Source organism: Nomascus leucogenys, chromosome 4 (genome assembly GCF_006542625.1).
Source record: "Nomascus leucogenys isolate Asia chromosome 4, Asia_NLE_v1, whole genome shotgun sequence".
Classification (NCBI taxonomy): domain Eukaryota; kingdom Metazoa; phylum Chordata; class Mammalia; order Primates; family Hylobatidae; genus Nomascus; species Nomascus leucogenys.
In genome coordinates this window covers 80,019,033-80,032,902 of record NC_044384.1, presented here as the reverse complement: position 1 = coordinate 80,032,902, position 13,870 = coordinate 80,019,033, and the positions used below count along the sequence as shown (strand labels likewise).

General features: G+C 40.0%; 1 protein-coding gene and 1 non-coding gene across 2 annotated transcripts in view; both read right to left on the bottom strand.

Annotated features, from left to right (window-relative positions):
- Window positions 1-7,164, bottom strand: part of LOC100590908 — a 106,472-nt gene extending 99,308 nt beyond the window's left edge. The window contains exons 1-2 of the transcript XR_004029586.1: window positions 7,064-7,164; window positions 1,899-1,996 (exon numbers count right to left, since the gene is read on the bottom strand). This is a non-coding gene — a transcript (uncharacterized LOC100590908). The remainder of the gene's footprint in view (window positions 1-1,898; window positions 1,997-7,063) is intronic.
- Window positions 7,165-11,281: 4,117 nt separating this feature from the next.
- LOC115834702 (guanine nucleotide-binding protein G(I)/G(S)/G(O) subunit gamma-10-like) lies at window positions 11,282-11,643 on the bottom strand. The gene is made up of 2 exons (XM_030810131.1): window positions 11,550-11,643; window positions 11,282-11,405 (listed from the first exon to the last, which is right to left on the bottom strand). The coding sequence occupies exons 1-2, from the start codon at window positions 11,641-11,643 to the stop codon at window positions 11,293-11,295; spliced, it is 207 nt and encodes a 68-aa protein (XP_030665991.1). The 3' UTR covers window positions 11,282-11,292.
- Window positions 11,644-13,870: the final 2,227 nt, after the last annotated feature.

The window sequence follows — 13,870 nt, the reverse complement described above, 5'->3', positions numbered from 1 at the left end:
TCCTCTTGGGCCAATAATGCCCTTATCCCTCTTCTTTTCTCCTTTGTAGTTTGGTCTCTCTTCTTTTCTCCTTTGTGGAACTACTTTTAATAGTTCCTTCTATTGCCCCAGAAATGAAGTTCTGGCTCTCAGATTGCCTATATTATTGGGAAACATGAGCTTTATAAGTAAGCTGAGCACTCATTAACCACTTACTATTTGTCTAAAATACCCTTTTGGAACCTTACCATTCTTTTACCCCCAATGTTTACTCAACTAAATAAACTCTTTGTATGAAAGAATTTTATAAATAAATTTACCACTTTAAAATATCTTCAAAGATACAAGACTGAATTCTTTGACAACAGGTATTATACATTTTCACAGATGGCATCTCTAGCACATTGCCTGGCCACAGAAGCAGTCATTAAATATATTGAATGAATAAATAAATGCTCATTAGAAAAATAATTTACTCACAATTAAGGATGCCAAAAATGGGAATCCTGATATAAAGACTATAGGCAAGTAGATTGTTGAAAATGAAGTAGATTGATTAATATATAAATGTATCCAGGTTTTTCCCAGAGCACAGTGGATCAGACCAATAATTACTTGAGCAGCCTATAAGAAAAGAATGTCAGAATCAATGACACAATACGTATATTTTAAGAGAGTTGCAAGTTAGGTGATAGAAAGGGAAGGGAGGGAGTATAGCGTTCATGTTTCTGAATCTCAGGAGTCTCTGCTACTATTCTTGTTCAGCCCTCAAAATTATCCAAAAACTGGGGAGAAGCCAAGGTGATTGAAGAAGGTAGCAGCCGGCCAGGCTCTGTGACTCACGCCTGTAATCCCAGCACTTTGGGAGGCCGAGGCGGGTTGATCAAGAGGTCAGGAGATCGAGACGATCCTGGCTAACACGGTGAAACCCCGTCTCTACCAAAAATACAAAAAATTAGTCGGGCATGGTGGCGGGTGCCTGTAGTCCCAGCTACTCGGGAGGCTGAGGCGGGAGAATGGCATGAACCCGGGAGGCGGAGCTTCTTGCAGTGAGCCCAGATCACACCACTGCACTCCTGCCTGGGTGACAAAGCGAGACTCTGTCTCAAAAAAAAAAAAAAAAAAAAGAAGAAGAAGAAGGTAACAGCCATAAAAGTGCTTAGAATTGCCACATGTAGCTCACATAGGGATTAATCATGAGGGTTTTTAGCAACTAGTAGATGTATGGTTGCTTTCAGGCAAATGAAGGTGTTCTAGTGGCTTGTTTATGGGCCAGGTCAGCAAAATACATGGATCCAGCTCCTTTCTCTGATGCATATTTTACCATACCTATCAATCAGTTAATACAAAAATGTTTTTCTTGTGATAGCAATTTTGATTTTAACACTATGGGGTGGGAGGAACACTTGCAATCAGTCCTGCTGAATCCTAAGATTCTGGCCCCTGTGATCTTAGGCACTTTCTTGAACTATACTATCTTATAGTTTGGTTTTTGAGTTCACTCAAATCCCCAATAATGAGGCTGTATTATGCAACAATATGTAGCATACTAGGTTTGGTTGGGGGAAAAGAGTAGACAGTGGTCCAAAACATCAACTTCCTTGAGATAAATGTAGAGAAAGAGCATTGAGAGCATCGTGCTATGAGATGATCAATGTCCACAAAGCCCTATGATCTAGATTATCTCTTGACTATGACCCCGACCTTGTCATCTCCTTTAGGACCCAGTCTCAGCTTTATTTCAAACTCTTTATAGATACACACAGACAAAGGGAAAATCACAGCAGTAGGATTGCTGGGACTCAGTTTATCAACTCTCTCCCATTGGGTAACTGAGAGGAATCAATGTCTCTTTCCTTAAATATTTGGGATCTGCAACACCAAAATCATTTATCCACTCAAGTAGCACTGAATCTTACCCCCAACATTCTGGTTTCTTCTTTCAACACAATGTGAGATGATGGCATGTTATCCCAAATATGGTGTAGACATTCGAAAGGATGAATGGAATCTATCTCTAAAAGGCAACGTAGAAAAAATAAACATAGTGATTTTAAAAATAGTGATCTCATAAAAGCACTTAAAGGTCATTGAGAAACCTATTATTGTTGTCTTTAATTTTTAAATAATGAAACAGTTCCCTGAAATAGGTATTTAAAATTAATCAATTGATATGCTGTCTTGGACATAGCTAACCTTTTAGCAATTCTAATTGTCCTATTAGATTTTATACATTTTTACCAATTTTAAATGACACCCTGTGGGCCCTTAGGATGCTAAGATGCAGACAGCATAATTTAATATGGCTTGTTTAAGCAAAAAAGAACATGAGTGAGCTCACATAATCACTGGGAAGGGTAGGCTTTTCAAACAATGCCCAGAGACGAATCGCTGATCAAAACTGAGGAGGAAGTGCTCTTGCCATTTCCTGCCCCAGAACTCTGTTGTAGAACTGGCATCATGATAAAACCTTCCCTGTCTCCTGGGCCATCATCTATCCAGTTGATGCCTACTGTAGGGTCTCTTTTGTTGTTCTCTCCTAAATCAAACTTTAGTGCAAGAACATGTAATTGGCAGAACCTAGATCAAAAGCCTGCACTTTGATTTCAAGGGAGGCAAGGGAATATAATTTTTTGGATTCCATTTTGGAAAAGGTAGCTTTTACAACTTAGTGACCAACAAAAAAGTAGGGAAGATGTTTAACACATGGCAGCCATGAATGTTTAAAAGATGGCAGCCATAAATTATCTCTATGACTTTGCTATTGTGGACACCATTTTGGGTATGTGGCCCACTCACCTCAGTTTCATGCTTGTCATCTGTAGGAATTATTCGCTTATTGTACTAACTGGAAGAGAGGTGGGGAATCTGTCTCAGGTTGGATCTATCAGTGTCACTTTCCCAGGAATTGTGTATTTAGAACTTAGATATTATAACCTTAGTCTGGGTTTGCCTCTAGATAAGATTATATAAACTCTTGAAATGAAGAACATTAATGTGTTCTACCATATAAGCTGGGAAGACATCCAGAAAAATCAAAAATAAGAAATAGACCAAGAGAACTACTGGAGTTCCTAATAACTTTCAATTTCCTAGTTATAGTCCTTTTCTGAAACTGAGATGTCTTCCTGCCCTTGGAAAATACATGTTTCTTTGTTTTGCTTAAGCTAGCAAGAGTTGTTTTCTGTTACTTGCAGCCAAAGCATTTTTAAATTACTGATTTGGCTTTCTTATAACTCTTTACCTATGGCTTTGAGAATTTACTCTTTAGATTTTACAATAGCTGATGGATTTTTGTTCTTTACCTAGTTTAGATTTTTTCTCAATATTTTGCCAATAGCCAACTCTGAAGTCTAAGCTCTTGGTTTCAAAATCTTTACTTATATTATTTTTCTTTCTGATTTACATCAACCATTAATTCTTAAGGATCAGTTACCAAATAGATGTACCAATGACACATGAAACTGAGAAAATGGAGCATAGTATTGTGAAACAAGTGGATATAGACTTGAGTTCAAATCTTGTCTATATTGACTGCTAATTGTATAATTGGTACAACTACTTTTAGGCTAATAACAGTTGTCTATATTAATTACTAATATTAAATTCTACTTAATATTTCAGAGAATTCATTTTTCTAATCCCACAGAGTTGTTTTTGGAGGCAAATAATAGGAACTGGCACAAAGCCAAATGCCAATAATGCTTTTTTCCTGTTTCCCTTCAATCTCTCTCCAGTTACCTGTATCAGATTCCCGATTCCCCTATAGTTTCAGACACTACTTTTGGTTTCTTTTCCAGATTTTATTAGAAGCAACCTCACTGGTTATTTGTGGGCAGCAAGCCACCCAGGTGCCGAGGCAAGAGACTGAAGGCACAAGCTCTTCCAGTATAATAAAGAAAATACTTAAAATAAGAATAGTTATATTAGACATAGAATATAGATATGATTATCTATGAATATTACTAATCACTAGTTTATAGCATTATTCTTTATTCCAATATTATAATAATCTTTGTTCTACAATTATAACCTAGGAAAATTATAACCTAGGAAAAAACAGGCTATATAGGAGCTGAAGGGACACGGTGAGAAGTGACCAGCAGTGTGAGCCCTCTGTCATGCCCAGACAGGGCCACTAGAGGGCTCCCTGGTCTAGCGGTAATGCCAGTGCCTCGGAAGCCACCCGTTACTTAGCAGACCGGGAAAGGGAGTCTCCCTTTCCCCGGGGGTGTTAAAGAAGACCCTGCTCCACCACCTCTTGTGGAAGGCCTGACATCAGTCAGGCCCGCCCACAGCCATGCCAAGGCCTAACCCTCTCCCTGCGATGCTGTGCTTCAGCGTTCACGCTCCTGGTCCACTTTCATGTTCCACCCTGTACACCTGGCTCCGCCTTCTAGATAGCAGTAGCAGAATTAGTGGAAGTATTAAAGTCTTTGATCTTTCTGAGAAGAGCATAGAAGAAATAATGACGTAAGCTGTCCTCTCTCTCTCCGCCTCGGCTACCTAAAAGGGAAAGGCCCCCTGTCCGGTGGACACATGACTCACGTGACCTTATCAATCACTGAGATGACTCACACACTTTACCCTTCCCCTTTTGCCTTGTATCCAATAAATAGCGCGGTCAGACATTCCGGGCCACTACCGGTCTCCGTGCCTTGGTGGTAGTGGTCCCCTGGGCCCAGCTGTCTTTTCTTCTATCTCTTTGTCTTGTGTCTTTATTTCTACAATCTCTTGTCTCTGCACACGAAGAGAAAAACCCACGGGACCTGTAGGGCTGGACCCTTCAGGTTATTTCACACCATTCCTTTGAATTATTCCCTTGAGTTACAATTTGCTACAAAATAGCAAAATGTGAAACAACCCAATCACCACAGCAAAGGAACCTAAAAGCTTAAATCCAGCCTCTATAATATGACCACAGTGGCATTTCTAAAACAGAAATCACGTGTAGAAATCACTTGCTTAAATCATTCTACCACAAAGACACATGCACTTGTACGTTCATTGTCATGCTGTTCACAATGGCAAAGACATAGAATCAACCTAAATACCCATCAAAGGTGGACTAAAGAAAATGTGACACATATGTACCATGGAATACTATGCGGCCATAAAAAAGAACAAAACCATGTCCTTTGCAGCAACATGAATGGAGCTGGAAGTCGTTATCCTAAATAAATTAATGCAGGAACAGAAAACCAAATACTGCATGTTCTTACTTATGTGAGCTAAACATTGAGTACACATGAACATGAAGAAGGGAACAGACTAGGTCCTACGCGATGGTGGATGGTGAGAGGAGGTGAAGATAGAAAATCTACCTATTGGGCTGGGTGCAGTGGGTCACTCCTCTAATCCCAGCACTTTGGGCAACCGAAGCAGGCAAATCATGAGGACGGGAGTTCAAGACCAGCCTGGCCAACATGGTGAAAACCCATCTCTACTAAAAATACCAAAAATTAGTTGGGCATGGTGGCAGGCACCTGTAACCCCAGATACTTGGGAGGTTGAGGCAGGAGAATCTCTTGAACCCAGGAGGCGAAGGTTGCAGTGAGTTGAGATTGTGCCACTGCACTCCAGCTGGGGCGACAGTGCGAGATTCTGTCTCAAAAAAAAAAAAAAAAGGAAATCTGCCTTTCAAGTGCTATGCTTATTACCTGGGTAATAAAATAATCCATACACCAAACCCCTATAACATGCAGTTTACCCATGTAACAAACCTGGACATGTACCCCTTGAACTTAAAATAAATGTTGGAAAGAAAAAAAAATCTTTTAATGGCTCCTTGTTGTCTTCAGGCCACAGTACACATTTCTTTGTGTGGCACATTGGAGCCAGATGTATTTGGCCTACACTTCTTTTTCCCACACAGCACTCCATCCATTCCTGACCGCTGACATTTCCATTACCATGTGATATTTAAGTACCTTATGGTTTTTAAGTGCCTTCCCATATACATCATTGCTAGTGCAAAATCTCACAGTGTCACAGTATCTGGCTCTAGCAATGAGTTTGCACATTGTTGGAATACAATAATTGTTTGCAGAATCCTTTCTACCCATTTTGGGTATCTTGTGCCTTGAGTTTTGCACTAGAGATTATATAAACAGAAACTCATATTTTGGATGATAAGAAGATGCGTTATCAGGAAAGGCATGATGCGTTACCACATTATGTATAAATGGGTAGATTTGTTTATGCCAGTTATGAAACATGTTTTGGAAGTTCAGCCTTACAGCATAGGTTCTCTGGCATTTATTGAATTAGTTTTGGGCAGCCTTGGAAGGTTACCCCAAAGACACATACTGTCTTTCTCCGTAGCAGATGAACCCAAGGAGATAGAACAGACTTGACGGAGACATGCGGCAGGTACTAAAAAGTCTTAAGAAAGCAAATTTCGGTTTCACTGTTAAGGATCAAATTGAATTTATACATGCAGACAATATGAATTTCAGGAGGTGATTCTCAGAAGAGCCGCTTTTCACACGAGGACTCTGTGGCCTGCTCCAGAGGAGCAGCAGCAGAATCTACTTATATAATCCTGGTTAAGGATTCTCCCTACTAAAGCTTTGTAGGTCAGCCAGGAAAGGGAATACATAATCAGGGAAACTCTTAAGTTACTGTTCTTGGAAATCAACCATTCCTATCATCCAAAATATGAGTTTCCGTTTATATGATCTCTAGCGCAAAACCCAAGGCGCATCTCCTAAGCTAAAAAGAATATAGAAATATGGTAAAAGATGGAAAGTAAGAGTCATTATTGCCACAACCATGACTCTGGGATCCCCAATTCACTACACTATCTCCATATTCTCCTCCTGTGAATTAGCCAATTTATTTTTACATGACAGGATGCTGGGTGTGTCAAACAGGTCACTTATTGAAAACACACATTGGAAGAAAAGGTATTTTGAAAGAAATACGTGAAAAGTGCCACAGCATATTAATTAAGGCTCTTTCCAACTGGAAGTGGTTTGGAAGACGCTATGACTATGGGGTCCTGGGGAACACCCGACCCTCGGCAGGTGCCAGTTTTATTCCCAGCGCCAGTGAAAATCCAACCAGGGATCCCTACACTCACGCGTGGGCCAAGAGAGTGTGATCTGGCAGTCAACTTCCTCAGTTCGGGGCCTGGCAGCCCCCGGAGCCCGGTGGGCGCTTCCTCGGTGGCGCCCCTCACCCCCCCTCGCGGGGTTCTAACGTCCAAGAGCGCGGCTGTGCGAGAGACCCGCGCGGACACCTGAGGCGCGGTGGGGTTCCCGTGGCTCCGCGGAGCCTGCAGTCTCCCAAGACGAGGGTGGGGTGGCGGGTGACAACGATGCCGCACTTTCCTGGCTGTGTGGGCATCATCCTCTGTCCTTGGGCCTGGCACACCCAGGAGGAAGAGGCTGTGCTTGATCTGTCGGCGGACTGATCACGTGGTGGCCCCACTGCTAACCCCTGACACATCCCCGCTTAGAAGCAGCATCGTTGTCAGAAGCTCCTTGCCACTTAGAATCCTCTGCAAGATGTGGTGGGTACAGCACTGCATTTGACTCCTTTGGTCCTCAGTTTATTCTTTTGTAGAGTGGAGATGATACCTGCTCAGGTACCTCATATGCTCATGCTGCAGAGCTTTGAAAACCAAAGATGTTTTACAAACATATTCCACTGCGATAACCAGGTGCACATATGTCCTTCATGCTGAACCTGACAGTTTGAGTTGTATATTCAGTGTTTACAACCATCCTCAACACATAGTAGGAACAAATGAATGATTGCAGGGTTTTGTCTAGTTTATTAAAGCGTTAGTATCAGCTGGCTAATTATGAGTAACAGATGACAGTCATGTTTGTTGAACTCTTTTATGTTTGGCCTTTTTATGATTAATGAATTTAGCAAATTTCCACTGAGTGCCCGTATGTGCTAGGCATTGTTCTCAATGCTGGGGATACAGTAGTGCACAAAACAGACGAAATTCTAATAATAAGAAGGAAACCAATAATAAATAAGATTCATAAGGAAAATTTATAGCATTTTAAGAATAATGAGAGCTAAGGAGAATAATAAAGTATGAAAGGGATGTGGGGTCAATGGAAATGTAAATGAGGGGAGTCAGGAAAGTCCTCATTACAAAAATACTTGCACACAAATGTTCATAGGAGCATTCTTATATATTCCTAATAGCCAAAAATGAAAACAACCCAAATTGCTATCAACTAATGAATGAACAAACAATATTTGGTATATCCATATAATGTATTATTTGACAATGAAACACAACAAAGTTCTAGTTTATGCTACAGCATGAATAAGCCTCGAAATCATTATGGTAAGTGAAAGAAGCAAGTCACAAAAGACGTTCATATAAAATAGCCCCAGTAGGCAAATCCACAGAGGAAGAAAGTAGACCAGTGATTTGCTAATACTGAGGTAAGTGGGTGGAGAATAAGAATTACTCCTAATGGGTTTGGGTCCAAAATTAGGTGGTGTTATTTACACAACTCTGTGAATATACTAAAAGCCACTAAACTATACACTTTAAATAGGTAAATTTTAGGCTGGGTGTGGTGGCCCACGCCTGTAATCCCAGCACTTTGGGAGGCAGATGTGGGTAGATCATGAGGTCAGGAGATCGAGACCATCCTGGCTAACATGGTGAAACCCTGTCTCTACTAAAAATACAAAAAATTAGCCGGGTGTGGTGGTGGGTGCCTGTAGTCTCCGCTACTCGGGAGGCTGAGGCAGGAGAATGGCGTGAACCCGGGAGGCGGAGCTTTCAGTGAGCTGAGATTGCACCACTGCACTCCAGCATGGGCGACAGAGTGAGACTCCATCTCAAAAAAAAAAAAAAAAAAAACCAAACAAAAAAACAAATAAATAAGTAAATTTTATAATGTGTGAATTATATCTCAATGAAACTGTTATAAAAATGAAAGGCACGATGTATGCTTTATCTCTTTACTTATGAAATTTTGAAATAATGAACACCTTCCAAGGGTGACTATTATTCTTTTCCTTTTTTTTATGGGGGAAGGAGAGATTGGCCTTTTAAATTTTTATGTATTTGCTTTGTTGACCCGTGCATGATCCATATAGTGTCACTGACTTCCTTTCCCTAGAATATAAGCTCCCTGAAGGCAGGATCTTGTCTCTTTTGTTTAAATCTGTTGCCAGAAGCAAGAATTATGCCTGGTGCAAAAGTAGATTGTCAAAAAGTAGTTTATGATGAATGTATGAATAAATGGAAGAGCCACCCTATATTTACATTTGCAGCTCATTCTTTCCAGTATCTCAATTGTGATATCCTGCTCTGTGATCAAAAACAAGTATCTTTCAGATCTGCCATGTCATGACTCCCTATCTAGAGCTATTCTTTGTGTTAAACTAGCTCAGGCTCTGAAGCTGGGACCTTGTTCAAGGATGCATGTCAATGGGGTCAAAGATTGGGGCTGCAATTGCACCTGGTCTCCACTTGCAGGGCAGACTCCCTTGGTGCTGGGTTGATCAGCTAGGAGAAAGGGGCCTCAATTTCTAATTGTGCTGTTCAGAGGGACTCACCTTCTATTTCATTTTCCCAGAGGAGCTGTTATTGAGCAATCTGTCCTTTTGAACGGGATAGTTTTGTCTAGTTTGCACAAAGGCATCTTAGGTGTTAGCAGCCCCTTTTCAGATTATTGGCCCCCGATCTCTACATTTCTTTCAAAATTTCTGGCATCATATCCTTCCTCATTCAGCCTGGATCCCACAGATCCAACTAATTATCATCTTATTAAAACCCACAAATGCAAGTTTGCCACCTTGTAATGCCACCTTTCCTGTGTAGGATATTTTAGGGAAACTCTCACAATGGCATGAATAGACACCCAACAAAGATGTCATCTGAAAGTCCAGTGTCTTCATCTGTGCTTCTAATTAAATCGTTGAGTATAATTTGGCCAATTTTGCCTCTGATTCCTGGCAACTCTTAATCCAAACAAGTACTTTATTCATTACCACCCCTCACTCCTAAATGACGCCTTGTCAATTTTTTCAAAGGAAAGACAAAGGCTCTCATGTTCTTTCTTATCCTTCTCATATGGAGGAATGGATAAAGAACATTTACATTAAAGCTATTTTTTCACTATTTTCTTACTTGATCAGAATTAGGTATCTTTCCTCAAGTGTAATCTGTTCCTGTGCTACTAATCTCATGTCCTTCAAAGGGCTTATAAACCTTAATCCATCAATTATCTCTTCTCCCCAGTATATTCAAATATTACTCCCTGCTTTGTATTTCTTCTCAACCCGTACATTTATGCAAGTCTCTCTCACAGTTGTGGTTTCTAGTTCATGAAGGTAGACCAAACAGACGCTACTTATTCTTTTTTTTTTTTAGAAAAATGATTAAGCAGAAATTTTATTTCCAAGCTCTTCAAAGACTGTTACAAACACGAGTAATGTATCCTTCTAAAAAAGTGTCCCAAATTAAATCAAAGGCACATCATCGAAATAAAACACTTGTGAATTTAAGAATTCTCTTAGGTTGTAATATTTTCATGTTAGTTTTTAATCATTTACAATGTCACATTTTAAACATTTTTAAATATATGAAATTCTGTATTTCTTTAAGTACAGCCACAACTACAAAGTAGAGGAACGTTAAGAATACAAAGATCAAATCTGCTTCATTTATATACACGATGGGGCAGGCTAATGCACATCATAACGTTAACTTTTCCAAAGAAGTTTGCTAAGAATCTGCTCCCATAATTAGTGTTAAAAATAAAACAATCTTCCCATTTAGAAAACTCAAGACATCAGTTGATTAATAAAGCCTATTCTTCCTCCCAGCAATCTGTACTTTCTGGTCTTCATTTAGGAATTGTAAATTCATGGGAAAAGAACAAATTTTTTATGGTATAAATATCTTCTAGGAACAACAGTTTACAAGTATTCAATTGTTTAAATAAACAAAACTATTTTCCTTCCTAAAATGTAAACATCCAGTAAATGAAACTTATATGATATTCCAGGTATAGAAATCTTAGTAACTCACTTATGAAAGAGGTGAATTTTGGTATGTTTGGTGGTAAGGTTTTTGTTTATCTTATGTGTAAAAGTACTTGCACAAAAAAACAAGTTATTACTATTTAAAACTCTATTCCTTCACCCAGTTTCCTCACTCAAGTAGAAACTCATGAATATCTGTGATTTTGGCTATAGGACCAGGCCACAGGAAAGGGCTGAAATATCTCTAAAAGTTGGGGAAAAGTGTTTTCTTGAGACTTGAAGGCAGTCATTCATCACTTTGTGCTTGAAGGCATTCCTCAGTGAACTTCTCTCGAGTCTTCAGAGTAAAGCACAGGATCTGGGCTCCCGGAAGGGGTTACTTCCAGCTGGAACACCCACCAGCAGGGCATCCTTGCAGGCATTCTGCATACAGTACTGTTGAAGTTCTGCAGCTGCCTGAGAGACCGCGGGCCCCGCCGCTCCCCGCGCCCCGCCGAGGCCTCGCCGCCGCCACCGAGTCCCCCGCTGGCGCCCGGTCCGGGCCGCCGTCCTCCTCTTCTCACGCCCCGCGGGCGGAAGGACCGGAGCTTGGGTACCCGGGGCCCGCACCTTGATCCTCTCCACGCCAGCCTGCAACTTGAGCTGCTCCACCAGGCGCTGCAGGGCGCTCGCGCTAGCCCCGGAGGACATGGCGGCGGCGCTGGCCTCGGAGGGCTGCTGGGCCTGGCCGGGCGGGGAGGAGCCGCCAGCCCCGAGCGCCGCTACTTATTCTTCATATGAACTCCAATTCCAAGGAGCACCCTTACAAAAAAATTCCATTGCCACATTGAAAAATAAGAAGCAACTCTCTTGGTGAACCAGAATCTGTGAATTCCTAAGAGAACAAAAGTATACAGACTAGACTGAAGAAAAAGTACACAATAATAAAGGACCTGCAACAGAAGACTGTTCTAAATGGTGGAAAATTTTGCGCTTCATAAACAAATGGCATATACATAAATAACACAGATACTCTAATCTTGAATTTGTATCCCCCCAAATTACTTAAGGGGCAAGATGGGGGGAACCCGGTTGCCCATTCCTGGGACAGCGAATGTATAAATGTGTTAGGTGCATGGCACAGACTTTTAGGCAGCATTTAAAATCAACCGATAGAGGTACCGATAGCAACATGGATAAATCTTTAAAACTTACTGTTGGGAGGAGCAAAGTTTGTGCGTGTAATTTATGTGTGGGTATGATCTTCATGGATTCCAAATACATTCCTACAATAGAATACCATACATTTTTGGGGAGATACTGACAAGTAAAATATGCATGTTTTATAAAGTGGAACAATTGCTCATGGAGGGAGGGAAGGAGGAGTGGGGTATGGACATCAAAGAAAATTTAAAAAATAGGAAGCATTCTTATAGACACAACAAAACATTTCTAAGATAATTTACTTAAAATTTGAGTGTGATAAGCCACAGTGTAAAATTACAGGCCAAAAAATGTAACGTTTTGGGAGCTGGGCTTTCTAGACAAACTAAATCCAGTAGCTATTAATTCATGTAGTCTCAATAACATAAAGATATGGCTAATTGTAATACACTTTCTTCACTATAGGTAAGCTATGCATGTTTTAATAATATCCAGTGAGAAAGAAATAATTAGAAGTAGTATTTAGAGCTAATCAGCAAAGAAGCCTTCACAAGCAATGGGATTATTTATCATTTATGCGAAGTCTCCATCTCACAATGAAATAATTTTCTCGAGTTAGCATTTATTACATCATTATCAATTTTAGGTATAGATTCTACTCTAGAAACATGTGCCCATTCATAGAACTTCTCTTGTATGGAAGAATCCCTTAACTCAGGCTGACCATATTCAAACTGAGATAAATTCATGCACAGTTCCTCACATAGACAAAAATAACTATATTCATCAATTTTAATTTTTATTAATGAAATAGGGGGAAGAGAATACTGAGATGGATTTAATGAAATTACATTTTCCAAGAAGCCTCTTGAACAGAATGAAGTTCTTCATTTGCCACTAAACTTTCCTCCTTGACTGAGCTCACCGATGGTTTCTTTAATATGTAGAGAAAGGATCTCCTTCTGCCATGAACCTGAGGTAAGTTAGATATCAGTAAATTGATCATTAGCACACTCTAAAATAAAGAACTATAGAATTTGGGGTAGAATTTTGGAAATAATTCTAATAGAAGTATTCTCATCATTGAGATTTTTATTTTATTTATTTTTTTAGAGATGAGGTCTCTTTCTGTCACCAAGCCTGGAATGCAGTGGCACTATCATTGCTCACTGTAACCCTGAATTCCTGGGCACAAGCCCTCCTTCCACCTCCACCTCTTAAGTAGCTATAGGACTGCAGGGATGTGCCACCACTCCTGGGTAATTTTTTCAACTTCATGCATTTTATTTTATTTTAATTTTATTTATTTTATATTTTATTTTATTTATTTATTTTATTTTATTTTTGTAGAGATATGGTCTCATTGTGTTGCCCAGGCTGGTCTCAAAATCCTGAGCTCAAGCAGTTCCCCTGCCTTAGCCTCTCAAAGTGCTGGAATTATGGGTGTGAACCACCTCACCAGGCGAGATTTTTAAATTAAACCACGTGCTTTTGATACTTTTTAGTTTCTTTCTTTGTCCTCTCTCCCTTTCTCCCTGGTTTCCATCCTCCCTTCTTTTTTGTTTCTATAGATTGAAAGCCAAAGACAATGTTATATGAAAAGGCAGTCCCCAAGACAATGATTGATCATGAAGGACATATTGTTTTCTACTCAAACTTGATTGCATTATTAAGTATAGCATTGAATACCCGTCAGTTTAAATTCTATTTAGTTGGAGTAGAAATCTATATGTTCTTATATACCCAATCCATGTTTGTTCTCTTTTCACTTTAT

Bases quoted from the DNA above. Each gene is read 5' to 3' on its own strand.
- LOC115834702 (XM_030810131.1), bottom strand. From the start codon at position 11,643: ATGTCCTCCGGGGCTAGCGCGAGCGCCCTGCAGCGCCTGGTGGAGCAG. The intron at 11,406-11,549 runs GTACCCAAGCTC...TCTCTCAGGCAG, and splicing joins GATCAAGGTGCGGGCCCCGG to CTGCAGAACTTCAACAGTAC.